This window comes from Pieris rapae, chromosome 11 (assembly GCF_905147795.1).
Source record: "Pieris rapae chromosome 11, ilPieRapa1.1, whole genome shotgun sequence".
NCBI classification, from domain to species: domain Eukaryota; kingdom Metazoa; phylum Arthropoda; class Insecta; order Lepidoptera; family Pieridae; genus Pieris; species Pieris rapae.
In genome coordinates, this window is record NC_059519.1 from 10,143,356 (window position 1) to 10,165,911 (window position 22,556).

At 33.8% G+C, this 22,556-nt stretch overlaps 1 protein-coding gene across 1 annotated transcript in view; it reads left to right on the forward strand.

Moving 5' to 3' along the window:
• Positions 1-17,766, forward strand: part of LOC110994651 (thyroid transcription factor 1-like) — a 32,222-nt gene extending 14,456 nt beyond the window's left edge. The window contains exons 3-6 of the mRNA XM_022261446.2: positions 850-998; positions 3,108-3,203; positions 14,888-14,974; positions 16,214-17,766. Coding sequence (XP_022117138.1) covers positions 850-998; positions 3,108-3,203; positions 14,888-14,974; positions 16,214-16,453 — 572 coding nt within the window. The 3' untranslated portion in view covers positions 16,454-17,766. The remainder of the gene's footprint in view (positions 1-849; positions 999-3,107; positions 3,204-14,887; positions 14,975-16,213) is intronic.
• The last annotated feature ends 4,790 nt before the right edge of the window (positions 17,767-22,556 follow it).

Sequence of the window (22,556 nt, forward strand, 5' to 3'; positions counted from 1 at the left end):
GCGGAAACGGTGTAGTGTCATTATAAAAAATGGTACGTACCGCTGGCTGCATTTAAATGTTGCCAGAGTAAGGAGATGTTAATTATTTTTTTTTATTTTCCAATGACTAGGATAGCATTTAATTATGCTGTATTTTTTTCTAAAGGTATAAAATTCTGAGCGTAATTAAATAAAATTCTTTTTGCGTCACTTTAGCGGGAATATGTACTCGGTTGAGCTACGATGAGCAGTTTTGGCTTAGTGGCTTCAGCGTTAGGCTTCTCATCATCACCCTGAGGTCGTAGGTTTGATCCCCAGCTGTACACCAATGGGATTTCTGTCTATGAGCGCATTTAACATTGGTTCGAACTGTGAAGGAAAACATCGTGAGGAAAATCTGCTTGCCTAAGACAAAAAACATGTGTGTTACATATAATATACAGCTTCATTATATTTATTTATCTAGTCGTTTGGCTTCCGTCGGGACGAAAGTCTTTAAAATATCGGCAAATCTTTCAGAGAACGGTAGTTGTTTCAAACGGTCAATTATGATTCGTATTTTAGCTATTTCTACAATAAGTTTTTCATTTTCTTACAAAGACGCCTCTCCTTAGAGAATGATTTTTAGAATTAGAGAAAAACTACATAATATTTTGTATCTGTGTAGAAGAAGAACGAAACAGAAAAGAACAAAATAAAAAAATCTCTCAATATCTCTCTTTTCATTATGAAAATTAAAAAGTCTGTTAAAGCTTGTGAGTACTAATTAGTTTTCTAACAAAAGTAGAAAAAGTATAAAAACAAAATTGTTACGCCTTTTACTGAATCAGAGGTAAGTTAAATGTAAGCGTACCTGAGCGGCTGCTTTAGTTTCCAGGCTGATGACGTCGACTGGGGGAGGTATGGGACATGTGAACAATATGGGCGGGCTTGCTGCCTGCGCGGGACCCGACGCTAAGCCAATGCAGTTTCCTCTTGCCCAGAGGAGAAAAAGAAGGGTGCTCTTTACACAAGCACAGGTGAGATTTTTTCTATGATTTTTGAGAAAAGAGTAGTCAAAAGAGGTCAAGTCAGATTAGATAAGAAATAATAAAATTAATAGAAATAGTGACAATGTTAATCATTTTCCTTGTGTGCCAATAATAATAATCAGAGGCCCTGGCTTAGAATAACCAGCAATGCACTTTATTCCGATAATGATAAATTATCAGATGCTTGGTTTTTTGTCAAATGACGTCTCCGTACACGTGTATTAATCACAAGCTGCTCCCACTTACTTCGTTTCGCTTTAATATATATTTTTTTCACTTCGGCTTTTTTCCTCTCTATAAAAACCTTCCACAGGGTTCAAGGAATAAGCAAGAAAATGATCTGGTCCGTCCGTGGTAGTAACGAACTTAATAATCATTAAGATGCCATGAATAACAAGATAGACATACATATATCGATGTATTAAATAAATTGGTTAAGCTTATAATTGTAAAATAATAGTAGAAATAAGGAAAATTGCATGTCAAAAGGCAACGTTGTAATTTAATAGAAACACTTGTTAATTATGTACTAGTAAATGTAACAAATATTGGCAATAATACACAAAAATTATGTCAGAATTTACATAAATTCTTTTAAATTTAAGTACAGGAGCCAGATAGACGGTCTTTCGCTGAAAAAACACTGATATAGTCTAAATATTCAGTTATCATATTCGTAAAATACCCATAATAGCCATAAAAGTCGTAACAAATAATTTGTTTCGGTCATAATCATGCAGTTAATGGCTTTTGGGGGCGAGATGCGTCGAGTACCAGCCCTATGGTAGGCATATTAACTTTTATAGACTAGACTCTGTTACTGAGTGAAAATAATGAGTGGAAGTAAACTGTCATTTGTTTATAGTTCACATAATAAATAATATCAAGACTTTTTCAAGGTTTAGGAAAACAAAGATCAAATTAAATGTAATTGAAGTTTATTTCTAGTTTCTTCGTTAGAAGCGTGTAATCTCGCTGGCATTCCTGAGAAAAATATTTGTATCGATTCAGTAAATAAATTGCCTTAACAACGACAAAGTAATCGATGTAGAAATGTGTGAAACAAATTTTAAGACCTAATTTCTGACTTATTAACAGAAAAATACCGATATACATAACTGAAATGTAATCTACAGTTAATATCCAATTTAATAATCAGTGTTACCATCCGGTTTGGTTTAATTTTCCCACCCCTCAGCCACGCCCCACTAGATATACTATGATATACAGTATTTGGTGTAATTAATTCTCTTTCCTGAATGTTCCCGCACTGGGGGACGTTGCCACCTACAAAATATCTATTTGGTAGGGAGATTATCTTTATTAGACACTCCTACCTTTTAATTTTGTAATTCAAACGAATATGTCAGAAGCGCAGTTAAATAAATTTAGTTTACAATCATTATTGTTTTATAAAGCTTAATGATGAATAACATTGAAATAAATGGAAAAATAGTAAAAAATTAGGAAAAATAATTAATAACGACTTCTGAATTTATACTAAATAATGATACCATTCAATTTGTGTTAATAATAATAATAAGTAATATTAGCAAGAGCCACAAGTAAGTGTATGCCACTGAACTCCTCTTAAACAGCTGGACCGATTTGAATGATTTTTTTTGTTTGTGCATGGTTTAGTTTTCACAAAGCCAGCAGACGGCGCTTCAATCGGTATCTAGGTTATATATACATACGGCAAATAAACAGCTGGTTTTTCAGGTATTACATGCAGATTGCATGTCCACCAAGCCAAGTGTCATTATCGCCAAATTAGGTGCCAAGTTGATTTGTGCGTGTTATATTAGTCCGGATAGCTTAACTGGTATAGTTCTTGGTGCGTAACCAAACGGTCTGGGTTCGATTCCCAGTTTGAATTGCAGGACGTCTGTTGCGTCCTTTTAGATTGAGTTTATCTGCAACTTTACATTACTATAACTTTACATTATTACTTACATTACTTCGTAATGTATTTATTTTGTGTTCAAGTTAAATATCTTATCGGGAATTATTTTTTTTCGTCCATAATACTTTAGTATTGAAAGTGGAGAATAAAAGTATATTGATCGCCAATCAATGAACATTTCTATTGTTTAGGTGTATGAATTGGAAAGGCGGTTTAAGCAGCAGAAGTACCTGTCAGCCCCTGAGAGGGAACACCTTGCATCACTAATACACCTCACACCCACACAGGTGAGTACACAAGTTTAATTAGTGTAATCAATCAAAACCTATCATTTTCTTAATGGGCCTTAGTACAGCTTTTGTTTTTGGATTTAAGACATGTCAGGTTCAGGAGCGAGTGTTATACCCACATTGAAGACTTCATTGGAGTAGAGGTTGATTCGAAGGGGCGACCTTTGGGTTCAATGCATGCTCAAGCCTAGTGGCAAACTGAATTGCTCATTAATATTAAAGATTATCATAATACTTAATCCGGTAATACAAAGACAATCTATCTATCTGAGACAATAATAATTTATTTTTAACCACAAGTACTATTGACCATTTCTCGTGATCCGTTACATAATTTAGCGTCATCTACGGTTCGATAACGTTTAGGATAATTGTTAGAAAGTATAACGACGAAAATTTTAACGAATTATTTTATATGAAACTCCGTCATAAAACATTATGTATAATATGTATTATATTTTTTGTTTTAACCCTTATTAATTCTAGAATATTAAAGGTTTTCAAATTGTTACCTACCAAATTTCAATAATAAAGATTTTTAATCCTAAACTGACAAGTGCTTCTGTTTCTTCTTTATCTGATCTTCATGATCATCAAATCTAATAGGCAAGTAGGGGATCAGCCTCCTGTGACTGACACACGCTGTCAACTTTTAGGGTATAAGGCAAGTCGGTTTCCTCACCATGTTCTCCTTCACCGTTCGAGCAAAAGTGCGCACATGGAAAGAAAGTCCATTGGTGTACAGTCTTGGATCGAACCTACGATCTCAGTGATGATATCGCACACTTAAGCCACTATTCCAACATTGTTGCTGCATTTATCTAATATAGCTTTAAAAATTCAATCAAATCCATTCGTTACTTGAAGCACTTAAACGCCTAATTAGCCATAGCATCACAAGTTGTCACGGATGTGTAGGTGACACAAGATAAATCAAATTACAAACGGTTTGACATTGCCCCCGGGCTCCGATCCAATTACAGACACAAAACACCGATAAAACATGTCTATGGTGCCTCGGGGCTGTTATTTCAATGTTGGTATCGTTGTGCGGTTATTACGATGATGGGGTGCGATGCGCCCGGGGCATGTTGTACCGAACAAGGGGAGGATTTGTATAGGTGTGAACATTAGGTGATAGTAGCTTGTTATCATGGCTCCCAACTACTAAGATAATAATAATAATTTATTGAAAAAATATTGTACAAAGATGTGTAAGGTGGTACAATCGTTAGTTCTCATATTCTGCCACACACAATAGCACGCAAATTTGCCCTAAAGGATTTTTTTTTAAATTAACTATTGTCTTACGCAAATAATCATTTATCAAATAATACATTTTTTCTAAAAGTAATATAGATTATGGCCTAGTGGCTTCAGCATGCGACTCTCATCCCTCAGGTTGAAGGTTCGATCCCCGGCTGTACACCAATGGACTATCTATGCGCGCATTTAATATTCGCTCGAATGGTGAGTTTAACACATCGTGAGGAAACCGGCTTTAAAAAAAACGTCCATGACGTAAAAAGTGACAGCTCCGGTTGATCAGTTGACAGATACAGAACTCTGCCCAGACTCATAAAAGCTTGTAGTGCTTCTGATTTTTTTTTTAAATTAAAATAATATTTACTTAATTTTTTTTTGCTTTTATAGGCTAAATTGAAATAAATGATTTGAGTTCCATAAACAAAATAATTGCTTGTATTTTAATCTATAAGGATTAGGTACATTATGCTTATGTTTAATATTAAGTCCATGATCGCCGACGGAGTGAATGCCTCCAAACTCGTCCATTTGTTTCTCATCTTCGCTACTTTTTTCCAATCTTTCTCCTTATCTCTTTAATTTCTCGGCATCCTCTTTTTTTGTAAAAAAAGACACCAGAATTTCTCTGTCAATGAAATTAATTATTTTGATTAGACTTATGCTTTGACTTTGTTTTCTATTATAAAAACATTTTGATACAAAATCCCAATGTTTAGGCACTTGAATTTTGTGTTTTGAATGTTGGCAAGATGCGTTCAGGTTGGCTCGTTAAAGTTGGCATCTTGTTTCCGCTTCACCTCTGACACGAAATCGGGGGTCTCTTTGATTTGTTTTTCCTTGTCTGAAAATCTCGAGTGCTGTCTTCAAATTAGTGAAGCCGATCCTTTGAAATTTGTAATACATATCGTGTATATAATATTCAGTCGTGTATTAATCCCTTTGATTTTTTTAACATTGGGTTTGTAATTGAGTAACAAATGTTTTATGTTATAGAAAGTTAATATTAAATAAAGACATATGTATGTAACAACCTCTTCTAGAGATTCATTTTCATTAATAATTTCACGTCAAAGTAAAACTATTATATATAAGATAATCTGTGTATTTCTAAAATAAATAAATAATAAATGATTACACAAAAATTAGGAAAATGTTCTTTTGGTTTAACACATATTATCAACAATCTTATTAACATATATTTTACACATTTTTGAAGTTCCGTTAAACTATCGCTGATCAAATGCAAGATTATTTACGCTAGTGAACAAATATTTAATAATTTTCCGACACACATATAATCTGTGAAAAACAACTAATACTTAATCCTTGCCAGTCTCGCTACCATTATTAATATCTGTCACAGCCACGCGCCCCGCGCTCCCACATCGTACGACCAAAATTCAAATCCTTCATAACAAAGACTCAATAATCTCTGCCGTGTCAATATAAATTTCATAAACGCCGCCTAACCCCAACAAAGGCCGCAAACATCCATGAATAATCTCCATTTTGAGGATGTCAACACCATTTACGAAACGAATTCGCGCCAAAACAAACGTCAAATGACGTTGACAATGGGCGCGTGGGGTGCGTTAATTTCACAGATAATTACGATTATCGCTTTGTCATATTAATTAGGTAGTTACTTAGCTGTTGTGATTGCAATTAATTAGGTCAATGTAACGGATAATTAGTGACTTGATCATCTAATTAATAAAGAATACATTCAATTAAGTTTACCACATATAGAGAACATTGTATGATTTTTTTTCATTAAAGGAATACATAGATTTATAATGTTTACATACATCATTACATTTAAATAAATAAGAAAGAAAATAAACTTTACTATACATATTAAAAAAGGATGTATAGTTAGAAGAGACTGTGCACCAGCGCCCACTAGAATTCCCTGTTTCATGACAAGCTAGTCTCTTCTATCTGACGACATATTAATGTATTTACTTGGTGTAGAAAGAGTAACTGATTGAGAAAGAAACTGATCGTGGAAGGACAGAAGGCTATGTGGTACGTAAAAGATTACGTGGTCGTTGACCAACCAGATGAACGGATCTGATGAAGTTTCCTTGCTTACCACGATGCTCAGACATGAGCTACTGACTAAAGAGAGACAATAAATGCCACGTTGTTGTACAAGAATACTTTCAGTTTCAAATATTGAATGAAAACAAATGAAAATTCAAGTTTTTAACTCCAGTTCGGATAATTTATATAGCTGATGACCCTATTGCATAATTTGGGAGTGATTAGCATATATTAGTATCTATCACCACTGCTTAACTGGTCATCTGACCCTTGAAGCTGTCACTGACATTCAATGACCGTACCCATTCTCTGCACAAACGTTGATATCTAACCCTTATTCCCAATATATAATTACGGAATAACTTTAATACTAGTTTTTTAACTAACAAAAATACCTGTGCTATGTTGCTAAAACATTTTGTATTGATTTTTCCCGAATTTCTCGTTGTTTAAATACAAAAGCTTTATAGTAATATTTTTATATCTGAGGAAGCTAGTACTATCATCTTCCGTATCTGAAGTTGTCACTTCAATAGAGTTTCCCTTCATGCGGGCAATGAATTCTCTCTCAGTATTTGAGGGAAACTAGTACGAGAAGTAAAGCTCACGTTGATGGCTGGAATCGCGGTCCGTTTCAAAAGATATATTTATTTTCTGAACTAGCGAACTGCGGAATCAACTCTCGGTGGATTCTGAGAGATTCGATCTCCAAGTGGAGCAAAAGAGCATACATCTCCCTTAAAGGCCAAGGTAAAGCTAATACATCCATTAAAACGAGTGTCCATGGGCTGATATGACATACCGTGGGCTGATTTGGCCTATTCTGTAAAAAAATACTAACCTGGACACTATTGTTGTGCCTTTTATATCTTCTATGATGTACTTGATAAATTGTTTTATGTTCTATATATAAATTGTATAAGAATAATACCCTTACCATCCATTAAGTAATGAAGAGCGATCTTAAAACGGAAACAAAAAATAAGAACACTTGATGTCAGTGTCCGCGCATTTTATTAACCAAGATTGGCTGAGCAATTGGTACGAAAAAAACTGCCTATTGTTAGCTTTGGAATTTTGTTAAAACGATATAGTATTATCAGAAATTCAGTACGAGTATAATAATTAAATAAAAAGAGTGGCGATCTCTGCAAGAAAAAATACATTAGGGGGTTTAGGCAAGATACCGTTATAGTAGTGTATGTAGAAAGTCGAAAACTGTTTGCATCAAATTGAGTCGATAAATTCAGTTGAACTGAACAAAGCAAAGCTATTAAAATATATATGTATATTAAACATTAGTTAGTAAATACGATAAAAAAAACTACACGTGTTGCATGAATTCTTAATACTTTAAGGAATGTGCCAATATCTTTCAGCAACCTTGACAAAGAACCAATTCCACACTAAACTTTTTATGATAAAACTTAAAATGGCACACGATTAACATTGGTATGTCTCCCTTACATAAATGAATGAACAACTGCTGATACAGTTCATTGTTTCAACTTGCTTCCATTATTTCATTCCCGCCATTAAGCCCGCATGCGTCGCATCCGGCACAGCGTATATTCGTGACCATAGACAATGGGAGGAATCCACGACGGAGGTCTTTATCTAAATTTTTTTTCGGTATTGTTATAAAATATTAGATAACAATATCAAATGTCGATTACGCTTTAACTTAAATGGTGTGAAACTTAACATAACTAGTACATTATATGTATAGATATAATATACATATAACTGACATAATATAAAGTAACTCGATCAGTTGCCTGCAAGAGATTTTTTATTAGCGACATATAAATTTGCAAAAAGTAATTACATGCTTTTACAGTTGTATTTCTACAGGATTGATTTTGTTAATCCCATTATTGGTGTTTATAGTTAGCGCATGAGGTTGATTAAAATATAGATGTATTTATAGATAGATGATAACAAGTACTAGCTCTAAACTAAACAGAGAGATAAATTATTAAGTACACCAGTAAAAAAAATAAACCTAATATTCGTCTAAAACAAATTCAATCCCGAACCCGACAATTATCTTAAAAGGAACAAATCAAAACGCGAAATAGAACTCCCGGGAGTCAACAACCGGTTAGGGGGCATTGGGGGGAGTGGGGGGAGGTGCTGGTACATCGAAATTTACTTAAGTTAAATAACAGAGCGCTGCCCCGTGTTTGCACGTCAAATACGATGCGGTCCGCGCTTATTGCGAATTGTGTTGCTATTTTATATAGCTTAATGTTGCAATATTTGAAATTTAGGATTGAAATTAGATTGTGGAAACTATTTGTGAGATTTAGATGTAGCTATCCGGAATAGAATACTTTCTTTTAGTGATGGGCAAAATTCAAGGCAAGAAACGGACTGGTAGAAGGAAGAAGTCGTGATTGCAGAACGTACGGAGAAGGAAACCATCGCTAGGAAACCGGGACGCCTAGGATCAAAGCAGTTGACGGTGTGTGTCAAAATGTTGATCATGTATGGACCGGCTTCACATCCGCCGAGGAACTTCTTAAACTAGCAAGACACCTGGCAATTCAAGTTATAACAGCCAACCTTTAATATTAAAGTGGCACCAGAATCTTCTCCACTTTATTAAAGAAGAAGGAATACAATACAAATAATAAATCAAGTTTTTTTTACCTACTTTTTCTTAAGATATATATCGGAATATAGGTCTAAACGAATCAAATAGCCTCAAATAATACGAGTAATATATTAACGAATATAAAATAATAAAAATTACGCACTGTATTATTCACGGCGGCGGCATTTCAAACCATTACAGGTACTCACAAACAAATATTGACAGTTCGCATTGCGTAATAATTACCCGTAAGTCCATTCAACAAAGCCTTACGGATCATCCCATAATAGCCCTATAATTTTCCAATAATTCCACTTGATTTTTTTTAATCTGCGTGGGATTTCAATACACTTCCTGTCAAAGGCTGGCCGCAAAATCATCTGCTTTTATAAAAAGCAAAATTGTTTATGGTATCATGCTTTTAAAATTGGAACACATTCACTCATGCAATCAATGAATCTTCAAACGTTGGTTTTTAAATTTAATAGATTTAATTAACAAAAATAGCATCAGATGTAAACGTAGACGTTGCAACTGTATAAATATAAATTCAGGCCCACATGGAGTACATCTTTTACTTCTGGCTGGGAGCTCCCCAGTTTGAATCCTCGACAACCAATCCCTTGCCGGTTTGAACCCTCAGAGTTGCGATGTGGGGTCACTCTGCATCTTCTACCGCACTAACAACGGATAGTGTTCAGAGAAGTTGTTGGTATACCCGCAGCTGAGTTTCATCGCCGGACGTCGGGGCATAATACGAAATACCACCCATATGACGTTCCACAACAGAGAGCTCTTCAAGGTAGTTCTATAATAAAAGTAAAATAGATATGTTCTTATAAAGCAGTGTTTATATTTAAAAAATCTCATATTTACAACCTAACTAGATTAAAATATTAACTAGAAATGTATTATTAGTTAATATTTTAATTTTAAAGCATAAAATATTGAGTAATAACTGCAACTGAAACCATTACAATAGCGCAATACCAATAGGATAGTGCCAAATTAAAGGATAATGCACCTGAGTCTATTGTATTTTTATAATAATAGTCGTAATAGTCCTCTTTGATGGTAAAAAAATGCGGTCATAGACACAATGTATTAATAATCTGTGGTTGAGTTATGGTATTGAATAAGTAATTATTCTATTGCGTTTTCGGCAATTTTACAGAGAATTAAATATTGATACTTCTTACATGTAAAAAAAACTCTATTTATTATTAGTTTTTTTAATGATATGGTTATGTCTTTCTGTGAAATTAATGATAGAATTTAATATATTAAGTATATATGTATTTATTTAATATATGTATTTTCATATACATATATGTATGAGATTCATTTGGTCCATTTAAAAAATGAAATAAACATTCTAAGGGGGCTTGAAAGCCTCCCTGTGTCTTAACATAGCTATAATTTCCATATCATTTAAAAATAGGTGATATATGGTGCGACAACGTTAAATGCACACATAGAAAGTCTATTGGTGCACAGGTGCAAAGCTACGACCAGGCATGATAAGCGTTCAAAGATAGATTTTAATATAGTTGGGTATTAAGAAATAATCACGTTACTATTGTAGTTTTAAATAGGGATACAGTATAACTCTTTATGCGAGCTAAAAAATTATGTAATGTATAAAATTATTCGCCAAAGATAGGCATGGCATAGATTTCAACAACATTAGGGCTGAATTTGTTTATTCAATCCATTGCTGCTTTGTCTCCGGAGATTTAATCGTATAGGTTACGTTCTGTTATGTGTGGAGTATGATTGATTAATTTGACAGCTGGCTAAACTATCGGCATCAGTCAGACATTTTGAAATTTAAATATAACGAACAAATCTCTCCAATTTAGGTAATGAAACACATTTTAAATTAAATATTAGCAAACTTTTTACTTTATAAAACAGAAAATGATTTGAAACTAACTTTTTAATTAAAGATTAAACTTTTACAAAGCTACAGAAGAAACAAACGCTAAAACGTGTCTATTTTACGGGTTGTGAACACAAGGGATCTCAAGGGAAAACAGAATAACAAAATTTATCATCGAAATTAATCTCCCTTAAGCAAAACAAATATTAGTTTAATAAAAAGGTTATTACGTCGTGTTTATATCGGTTTAATCAGTTTGTTTAGTTAAATATTAATATCGTGAATGGCTATGTAAATGTCGGGTGTTCACGGTTGACGCTCAGGGGAGGATGTGGGCGGGTTTTTGGATACTTTATGAACTCGGCCTACTATAATTATAAGACAAATATACCTACGTTAGTGTATAATATATTGATACCTACTTATAATAATGCGTGATAAAAAAGCGACTTTAATGTCATACTTAAAATGACATATCAATTGAGTGTTAGTTTTGTTTTTTATACTCTTAGTCTATGGCTGTAATTTCCATTCGTGTTCTGCGTTGCAAAGGTTTCCTCGTGAACGTTCCACTTCGTTTTGTTCTTAGCTTCTATCTATATATTCCCAAAATATAAACTACGTCGTCAGCCCATCGTTTTTGTGATCTTCCCACGTTTCTTTTTCCTGAAGGTCTGAGATACCTACGTATATGATTAAATAATTATGTGGAGCATTTAAATTTCACATGTTCCAGAGCTTTTCCAGCTGCCAGAGCTTGTTGTACCTACTATTGATTATACTACGATTGATATTGATTTGCTTTCCGAAAGCGCAATAAGCGACCAAACAGATCACAATGCCGTCACATTATGATTTCTAACCATAATCTGTACCACAATTTAAACAACTGCAAAAACAACTTTCAATATATTGTCACATTATATCTCCTAGGTTCTACCACAATTCATGAAGGTTTTAAACCGTAAAGCAAATATTTATTTAGATAAAGTTCCAATGAAGGTTTTGAACGTTGGACAGTCTGTTTATTTAGCGCCAAACACAATGCATCTTTTAATAACGTCACTGTGAACTGACAACTCACAAATCAGCTGTCAGAATATTGTAGATTCGCTAAATCATCTATGATTGTTAATAGATTATAATTTCATGATTATTATTACAAAGAAATGAAGAGTTCCTATGTTATAAAGAGGAAGCATTTGTGTTTTTGTATATATGTTTGTAATGTTATGACACAAAAACTACTGAATTAAAAAAAATAGGGATCCCTAAAAATGTAATAATAAAACCCACGGTGTGACACAATTATTCATAAAAAACTGTCATCTTGTGCGCTGTAAAACTATTAATGATAGAACAAAAAAATGTTGTACAGTATTATAGAACATATATCTACAAAAATAATGCCATAAAAATAAAATAAAAAATAAATTATAGTTCGACTTTCCCCTACCACAAAATTGGTATCTTTGCGAGTGGCATAGCTAGTTTTGTATAAAATTCTAGCTTAAGTGAAAGGTAGGAAGGTGATTAATGGAAGAGTATTAAGACAATAAGATTTGACATTTATAAATAAATTAACTGTTCTTATTGTTATATTATATAATAACAATTAATATGACTTTTCCGTACCTATATTTAGTACTTTCTTTGCAAATCAACGATTTATTATTATTATTACTTACTAGACTTTTAAACCAAAATTCATAATCTAAATAGGAAATTATTTCAAATGTCGTAACTACTTATTCGCAGCTATTTCCAGGAAAAAACCAGATTTACGTAATTTAAACGTAAATCTGGTTGTTTTTCCTTAATGATAACGTAATTGTTTGACGTCATCTGTCAACAGAGCCACGTAACAAAAACCTCAAAAATCCCTGCAACAAATGAAGAGCTAAACAAATATGAGAGCATCTTTATTAAAATAATTGTGGCTTCATTATTGCAAGTCATCATTCGCAGGAACGGAACACCTACGCGTTTCACTCAAATACAAGACACTTTAAACTTTCCGTATACGATATAAATCACGTATTACTGTGAGAAGAAATACGAACAATGTTTACTAATCATTCGTGGTGTTTCAATAACGGCGCCAAATTTGACATATCCTGTCAAGTTATATGTAGCTGGTTGGGTGGCCGCCATTTTGTTTAAGTTTTTGTTTTGAATTAGAAAATTTCATTGTTATATCCGTGAAAGCAAACGAATAGATTATTGATGAATTAAAAATACTTTCTTCCCTTGGAGGCATTTTGCTAAATAATGTAACCATTTACGTAAATAAATACCTAAGATATATTATAAGATATATACCTATACCTAGTCCATCAAGTCAAATTAAGTCCAAGTCTCGTATTGAGCAATGAAGATTTCCTTGTTAATTGTTTTAAATGTTTATGTTCTAATATAATTGTTGTGCATGTGTTTACGAAGTCAAGTTTTCTTGTATATTTTAAGTATATGTACATGTTGTTAAATGAATAAATAAAATATAAATAGAAACTACAAAACAGTTATGTTACACTACAAAAAAAATTGAAAATAGCAGTCGTGTTCGTATACACTTCAGAAACTATGAGAAGTTTCGGTAGTTTCTAAGTGAAACCATATAAAACATGACGGTTAATAGTCAAGTGGATGTCGATACAAATCTCAGTAGATAAACTAAACAACAGTCATTTAGAACTAAAACAAATAATTGAATGGTGCTCGGGTGAAGAGTGCGTAGAAAGAAACACGGAGCATTATGCACAAGAAGATTGAAAAGAAAGTACTCGACGAGAGAGCGTCCGAGCCTCGCCGGAGTGCAATAAGCGACGCGCCGCCGGGACCCGTTCATTAACTCTCGCCTAGCCCTATATATCTAGCCAACACCATAGACAAAAAGCGCATGTCATCGCAGGCAACATTTCCCATAGCCAATGTAAACAGATGATATAAAATAACACACCTATTTATTGTGATAACGGTTGTATCAGACAAAATGGCGGATTTGTAACGGAACGAAAGCGTACACACATCCATTTCGAAGGGCAAACACAGGATTGTATAAATAATAAATAAAGTATATTTTGCTGCGTTTCGAGTGCGCGTAGACAAAGGCTGCCCGCTTGGGACAAACACGGGGTGTTTATTCTTTCGTCATTAAGATGGAGTGTTGACAGTGCTGTAGTATGCACTCCGCTGCACTAGCGCTAATTTCAGAGGTCAGACGCGGCCAGAGGCTTACTCGTGTTGACATTCGCCAAATGGAGATGGAGTTAACGCGTCTCTTACATTTTAAATCACATCTAGAAACAAAACTTATATCTCATATTACTCGCATTATGATCACTCGACCTTTGGATTAGTAAATGAATACCATAGAATCACTTAAACGAAACCTATCTTCTAAATAAGACAGAATTTAACGCCAGTCTTCCATTTAAAAATATTTCTAATATTTTTTAACGAAGTTGAGGTGCTTAAAATGTGCCTCGTTTTTAATAAAGAACTAACATAACATAAAAATTAGTAGCACAACTTCTTCATTAACACTCTATTTATAGTTTCTATTTAAAATGTCTATATAAAACTGTTTAAATGAAAACCTTTTCGGACAGTATTCACCAAGCAATGTGTTTGCGACGCGCGCCATTTTCTTTTATGTTTAGCTGAGTGTTGGCACCGCTGAGCTTGAGAGCGCGTTTCCACAATAATTAAAGAGCTTCTCTTGACATCGCCGGTGACTTCTAAAATCTTTATTAGCCTTTTTCAATAATAGTAGATTAGGTTTCGTTAATATTTTATTATAAACACGATTTGTCTCTCGATTTTATTGTTAAAGTTTTAATAATTGTAATCTTAGTAATTGTATAAGTATTTATATTTTTGTTTCAGGTTAAAATATGGTTTCAGAACCATCGCTATAAGTGTAAACGGCAGGCAAAGGAGAAAGCTATGGCAGAACAGAACCAACACAATCAGGTACGGCTTTTTAGTTATAAGGTAATGTCTTAAATTTGACCCGTCTGTTAAGACAAAAATGACATATGTATATATATTTTTTAAAACTCTTGTAGATGCCATAGACACACTTATAAGTTTAAGTGAAGTGACATAAACCTTTTTATATCAATTCGCCAGTAAAATTGTTCTCTTAATCAGAATTTTAATGCATCTGTAAAATGAATAATTGAAAGGTATGAAATCTCACGTTAAACAAGAATCTTGCAAGATACCCGTATCTTAGATGAGGTCATTTTCCATTCTAACGCATATCAATCTGTACACAAAGCACCCTCTGTTCAGGTATTGAATAATGAATATTTAAAGTCACGATAAAATCGCGCAGTCAGCGGCCCCAGTGTTGCCCTCTTGATTGCGATCTCCCGTCGGAATACGGGGCCCGCACCTGTGTTCGCAGCATTGGGGCGATTACAGATAAATTATGCAAGAATATAATTTGTGGCTAATTAATTTTTTGCGTAGATGCTCAATACAGACTATAACAATGTTATACGTGTACCTAACCTATTAATTTATTAATATAACCTGTATTTGAATAAGTAAATCAAAGTCTTTAAAAATTAGTCGTATTGAACAGGTTTAATCGCAACGTTTTAGGATTGAAAGATAACAGACTCATTATATATAATACGATCTAGGTCCGTAATTATTTTTTTATTTCTATAAGGAAATTATAAAAATAACAGATAAACGAAATTTATTTTTCATTGATTAAATAATAGAATGAGAGCTTTATCCACAGTATTACTAAAAACCGATCCTAAATAATTATATTTGCAATCAAAAGCGCGTTTCCCACCCCTGGCACGTGGCGGTGTTGCCAGACTCCGACGATTGCCTCAATTTGTGCGAGCGAGGGACTGCGATCGACTTTTTGATTGTTAGCACCGGTGGGCGGCCCTCGACAATTTGTTGTATAATTTTAATGATGACAGCCCTTCATTTTAAGCCTTCCTCGGCTTGAGTGAATTAATTTTATATTTATATTATTACGGACGAATTTGTGATAAAAAGATATCTGTCTGATTCTATGTTGAGTTATAACTGACAAAAGACTGTTTATTTGACGTAGTATTCAATTAATTTGATGAAACTTTCATATTCTATAGTTTTTCCAATATTGCTATAAAAACAAAATTATGTTAAGTATTGACCATAATTTGATAGTCGTTGCTGAAACTTTTTTTTCCTCAACAGTCATCGTCATCACCGCGGCGAGTGGCTGTTCCCGTTCTGGTGAAGGACGGGAAACCATGCGGGTCCGGTGAGTCATCGTCCCCCGCGCACAGTCACTGTGCTACCCCCACGTCGGGGTACTCCGCCCCCCAATCCTCGCAAGCTGCCTGCAGCAATCCCCTCGTATCCTCCTACCGGCAGCCTACGGCGTACCAACAGCAGTGCTCGGGCTACCTTCCGCTGCAAGGCAGGGCTTGGTAGAAGTTCCCACAGCTTTACCACGAGACAATGTTCAAGGAGGAGATGTACTTTGATTAATCTGTTAACCGGTGGTTTTATTTAAGACTGATTTGTTGTCACGCTCCCGCTATTTAGGAAACAAAGTGTAATCAGTGTGAAATGTATTTGAGTAATTCGTTTTGGTTCAAGTTTCGTGTATAAAGTCTCCTGTAGGAACATTGTCGCTGGTAAAGCGTTGGGGCAGCCCAGTGTGAAGTGATAGAACATAGTGACATTGTGGACTTTCAAAAGTGAAAACGTATTGCTATCGTATCCGGAATAGGGTATTGTAAATAGTTAATGATAAGCACTAATAAGGATTTGACATGACAAGACTATGTTGCCATATCTTTTCTATAGAGCGTTCGTCTATCAAACTAACAAAAGTAGCTATTACCGCTTGCATCAGAAACCAATTTTGAGTGTATATAAAAGTAGGTAATTGTTGTGTGAATAGTATAATTTATTTACGATCAGTGTTTTGTGCGTGTGTAGATAGTTACGTGTAAATAAGTAGACACTATAGATGAATATTTTAAATCATATTTAAGAACTACATAACTTCGATCACACAATCTTTAATGCAATTATTTAATTTTGCAGAAAAGTTGAGAAACAAATTACGAAATATTACACGAAATACGAATGTTTGTCTTTCAACTTTTCCTAAAACTTTTACCTAAAAATAAATAATTTTTAATCGATTTATTTGTTTGTTTTAAACTCGTCCAATTATTGCATTTAATTCATCACAAATTTACCTTACATTAAAGTGAACAACGAACCAATTTGAAGTATTAATTTTGTTATAGTTAAATTAGATTTTGTAATGAGCAATAAATCGTGTAGATAAAGGTTTATACTCTGTTGAAAATAGCTTTATTTTATTTTAGTACCCACTAATTATATTATATTTTCCTAATCTTCAAACTTAAAATTTCATAAATTCCTAGATACAAACTGATGAGAAAATTGTAAATCAACTTTAAAACTTAAAGCAATATTTGTACTGTGTACACAAAATAGGTACTTAATTATTTTCACGTTGTAAATAAAGTAGAACATTTATTAAATTCCCAATTGGTCACTGTAGTTGGAACCCGTCTAAAAAATGAAAATGATAGCAATAAGATTAACTTTATTAAGTTAAAAATAACGTTTGTATCTTAATTTATATTTTCCACGACTAAACAGTTATAATTATTTTAGTTAGGACATAGAAACGTTATAACGATTAGGTACAATAATTATAAATAGTATTATTAATAAAAAGGAATTTGTAATTAACAGCAAAAGGTGTAATGAATTTCGATTTATAAAATTAATAAAAATTTACGAGTTTTAATTGTGTTTTTATTCCAGAGCAGGTAGATTTAATATAAAAACGCCTCCATTCGCAATAAAAACTGATCGATTCCCTTTTGTTTGAAGGGAAGTAATTCATCGCAAAACGTTTACCTTTGTGCAAGCCCCTCTCAACCTTGTAAGCTCATTTTATTGTCTTCAATATTCCCAGATTACCCTATAATCTCTCATAACGTATAACAGTTTATTCCGCATGGCAACATCGCCTTTGTTACACTACACGTCAGTCACGGCCCGCCAAAACGAAATAATAACATGGCGAACTGCGCGCTAAAATGTGACATCTTCTATCAGATATGCATCGATACTAAACTCTATAATATAACCATAGAGGCTAAAATAGAGGAAGTTGTTTTTGTATTTAGTATTGAAGAATTCTGTTTTGTAATTTTGATAGAACAAAGGTAGGGAATTGTGCACGTGCGTCGTATTAGAGAGGGCAGGCTAATAAAATGGTGGATTAACTGAGAGGGCCAGGTGAGGGCGGTGAAATTGGGATATATTGGCCTATCCATTGTCTCCCGGTCTTGTTACAATGTTGAACAAAGTAATTCAAGTAACGTTTTTTCTTAATATTCAAACCTCAGCGTACAGTGACTATGAAGTTGATTATTGATATTAGCTATTGAGATTTAATTTCCAGTAAATCGTTAGTATATTTTTAAACTGCTGCATTTTTAAACTAATTTCAGGTTTAATTTAAACTTATAGAATGCTATAAGTTTATATAAAACCTGAAATTATCGTCCCTGATGAAGACATTCCTTGTCCAATTTTTGTAGTTTGGTACTAGGTTGGCTACGAGTTTGTCACACACCGGTGTAACTTTACTTGCAATTGAGAGTCATCTTCTCCTACCTAAGATAAAAATTTCATATCAATATCATTTCTGTTTTGAATAAATTTAATAAAAAAAAATTCATTTATTTTCGTATCGTCAATTTTCATTTTCTTAAAAAAATATTCAAAACATTCTTCACTCATATGTCTCTTCATCACACAATTTGACAAGAAGAGGCAAAAGAGTATTGTTGTTCATTTTGATTTAGTATTATAATTGAGAGGTATCTGTAACATATCACGAATTTTCTGGGTTAGAAAAAACTACGTTTGTTCGGATATTGAGCTCCTATTAGGACACAGTCCCCAATATATAATTTTAATTTTTAATTTTGTGTTTTTATAGGCAAGTAGGTAAGAGCCTTCTGTCAGACACATGTTAAATACTTGTCAAAACTATGCGAGTGTTCTCCATCACCGTACACAATCATGTGTAAATTGAGCACGAAAGAAATTTCAATTGGCCACCTGAGGACTGACTCCAGGGTGGAGAGTTACCAACCACTAAACTAAGACTTCCCTATTTATATGAATATACCAAATGAATTACCAACAATCTGCCAGTATGGTATGGTCGTACATATCGATTCGCGCAGGCTTTGTCTAATTAGCGCTACGAACCGCTACGAGTCGCGTTTTAATTGCGATTTCATAACTGCATGTTGTAACAGATAGAAAGTTAGTTTACCATTTTTATCATTTGTGTCGTAAATTTCCAAAAATACTAATGAAACCAAAATTCTATATCAAATGGCTGTTTGTGTATACTTTTAGTCTACGTTAGTTATTGTTATTTCATTTCGTGTTCTGTATGAACCTCTAATGTGTAAAAACTGAACTTTCCGTTAGAGTCTTCTCTTTGCTTCCTCTAAGTATTAATCCTCAGGAACCCTAACTATGTCGTCAGGCCATCTTTTGAGCTTTTGTGGTCTTCCGCGCTTTTTTCCTGTTTAGGTGCATGTAAGATGCTTTTCAATTGCTGCCGTACAATGTTGGGCAAATACTTCAAGCATTCTGATTCAGTCGTATTTATTAAGCTATATCATAATAATATGGATAAATTTTTGGAAAAAAATTGGTTGATAATCGGGCTATGATTGAAAAAAATTTAATTTAAAACCATTTGTAAGGATTTAATATACATACTAGAATGTTAATATATTATCCTACTAAGAATTTTGTAACTAGAGGTTCCATCCTTGCAATATGGCCATATCCATTTCAGCTATAATATATATTACTGATAAATTTTCTGCCTTTAAGGCACAACCAGCTATAATCTATACACGCAATTATCTTCATGATAAAAGAATTGCAGAAGCTGAATGAATGTTTCATAGTTGCTACGAAATGCTACGAGCTACGTAATTAACTACGGTAATATAATTTTGTTACGATAATAGGTGTTCGTATCGAAATTTCATTTCTAAACTATTATTTCGCATTCATGTTCTGGGTTCTGGGTAAGCTACATAAACAAAGAATAATCCTCTTACTTATCACGTAATCCAAAACTATATACGCCTACCCATCTTCTTACTATAAGATCAGCCAACGCCCTTCTCAACCCCACATTATCCAAGATTTTGGAGAAATGCTTTTACGGCAATTACAATTTGCGCGATTCTAAGACTGTAACCCCATGAATGGTAAATCTTAACCCACCCCTGTATTCATGGCAACCCCGAACAATGCTCACAAATTTGTTTACAGCTTCACCCCTTAAGGAAACCGATTTATTTATGACTTCCTATGAGATATTGCCCCCAACTACGTTTCGTTGGGAAATATTGCCGATGCTATGTATATGTTTACAACAGAGAATTGCTTCTCTTTTTTAAATATATTTAAATGGGTTCAAATGAGTTTTTATTTTACGATACTTAACACAAAAACTAGAAAACTAAACTTTGTAAAATATGAAATTAAAGGAAATTAGTGCAACGAGCGGTCTCCTTGCCAATAAGCAATCTTTTCTAGACTCTCTGTTTTCATACAATGTTGAGCATTCATTCCGATTTCCGATATAAGACATAAAGTCCAATCATTAGTGACTACTTACTACTTGGCTGGATTGGAAGCGTCGTATATGAAACTGGAGGTACAGAAGAGGACATTACTTCACTCGTTGCCAAGGCAACTTCGCATAACTTCGGCTGTATGGTAGTTAGGTACGTATGATGAAGCGTCGAATTAAGGTTAAAATATTCGGATCCGAGGTCAAATCTGTGCTGCTCTGTGTGAAACGTGGTTAACAAAGAGATCTCGCACCGACTCCTCTTCGTCAACCGCTGTCTTCGACGTATTCTGGGTATCTACTGGCCCGAAAAGATCTCTAACCCCGATTAGCCAGCAGATCAAGCGACGTAAGTGGAAATGCATAGACCATACTCTCCGATATCAAAATAAAAAGGGTAAATTGTTGAAAATTTCAACAACACATGAATAACCATATGAACTTATGATTATCAGCTTTAATAGATAAATTATTATTATTATTTACTGAATTTTATAAACAAATCAAAAAGGCAACGCGCCAATAATCCAAAACTTTGTTTTAGATTATTAAAACACTGTTAATATTATTAATATAGCTTATTAAATCGACTCGAATCGGGGGCTTAAACAAACTGGATATTTTTGTATAATATCGGTAGACAGAACTGCGCAAGTTTATTAATCTGCGGAGATTTATTTATCATATGTGATAGACCGTAAGACATGGTGAGCTATACAATGCTGTATACGAATAAATTTAGAAATAAAATTGTACAAATAGGTACTCATTTTTAGCCAGATTTTTTTAAAGCCTCTATTCTCTATTCGTTTCAGCTTTGTCTACGACCCTAGAGAAAAAGCCAAAATAGTAACCTTTATGTTCGTCTTGTTTTCCTTTAGGAAATGTTTTGTTCGCTGAATAGCTGAAGTTTTCTCATTTGTTTTTGAAGAGCTTAATAATGAGGTCATCACGTTGAAACAATAGGCAATTATACAAGTCGGGTAAGAGCTAACTAGCGAGTTAAATTGGCCTCTCATTATGACAATACCAGGTATAAAATATACCTAGCCATTGTCAAAGACACGACAATATTGCATATAGCGGAGTAGCAACCGCGCACAAGGTCTGTAATGTCGAGGGGCTCGGGCTGACTAATTAGAACAAAAAACGCGGGAAAACACAAGTACGCTTGACAGTGAGGCAGAGACAAAGAGCGTCAACTCGTCTGTCAAAAAGGTTTTATAACGCAGCCCGGGCGGGAAGCGTAATTCGCACATAAAAGCATCAGCTTTAGATCGATTTTCCTGCACACCGCAGGCATTGGCTTGAAAATTTATTTTTGAAGGTTTTAGTATGAAATGTTGTATTTTTTAGCATCGTTTATGCTGAATTGGGTTTTATTTGTAAGGAGTAAGATGGTTATTTGCTTGAAAGCGTGTGGACATAAGGTTATATTGTTTAGTCAATGACTGCGTACAGAAGCGCCATCGCGTCGATTGTCTCTGGCACGTTCGGGCAAAGAGGCCACAATCGATAGAGCACGGGCGTGCGTTGTAATGAATTTATTAAGAAACTACCAACATCCCGCTGGTTTACGTGGCGAATCATTCTTAATCGAATGTTATCTCTCTACGACATCTTTATCACAAATAATAATGTTATAAATTTCAAAATAAGTATATTATAATGTTGGTTGAGTAATTCTCTTTACACTCTTTTGGAACACTTTTATATTACAATTCGTGTAATATTAGAATATAGCAAACATTTTATTAATAATAGTTAGACATGAAGTCCATAAAGATACATATTATATTGTATATGTACTTACTTAGGTAGTGATATTTTTAAGTTAATATTTTATAAATGTTGTTTTTACGT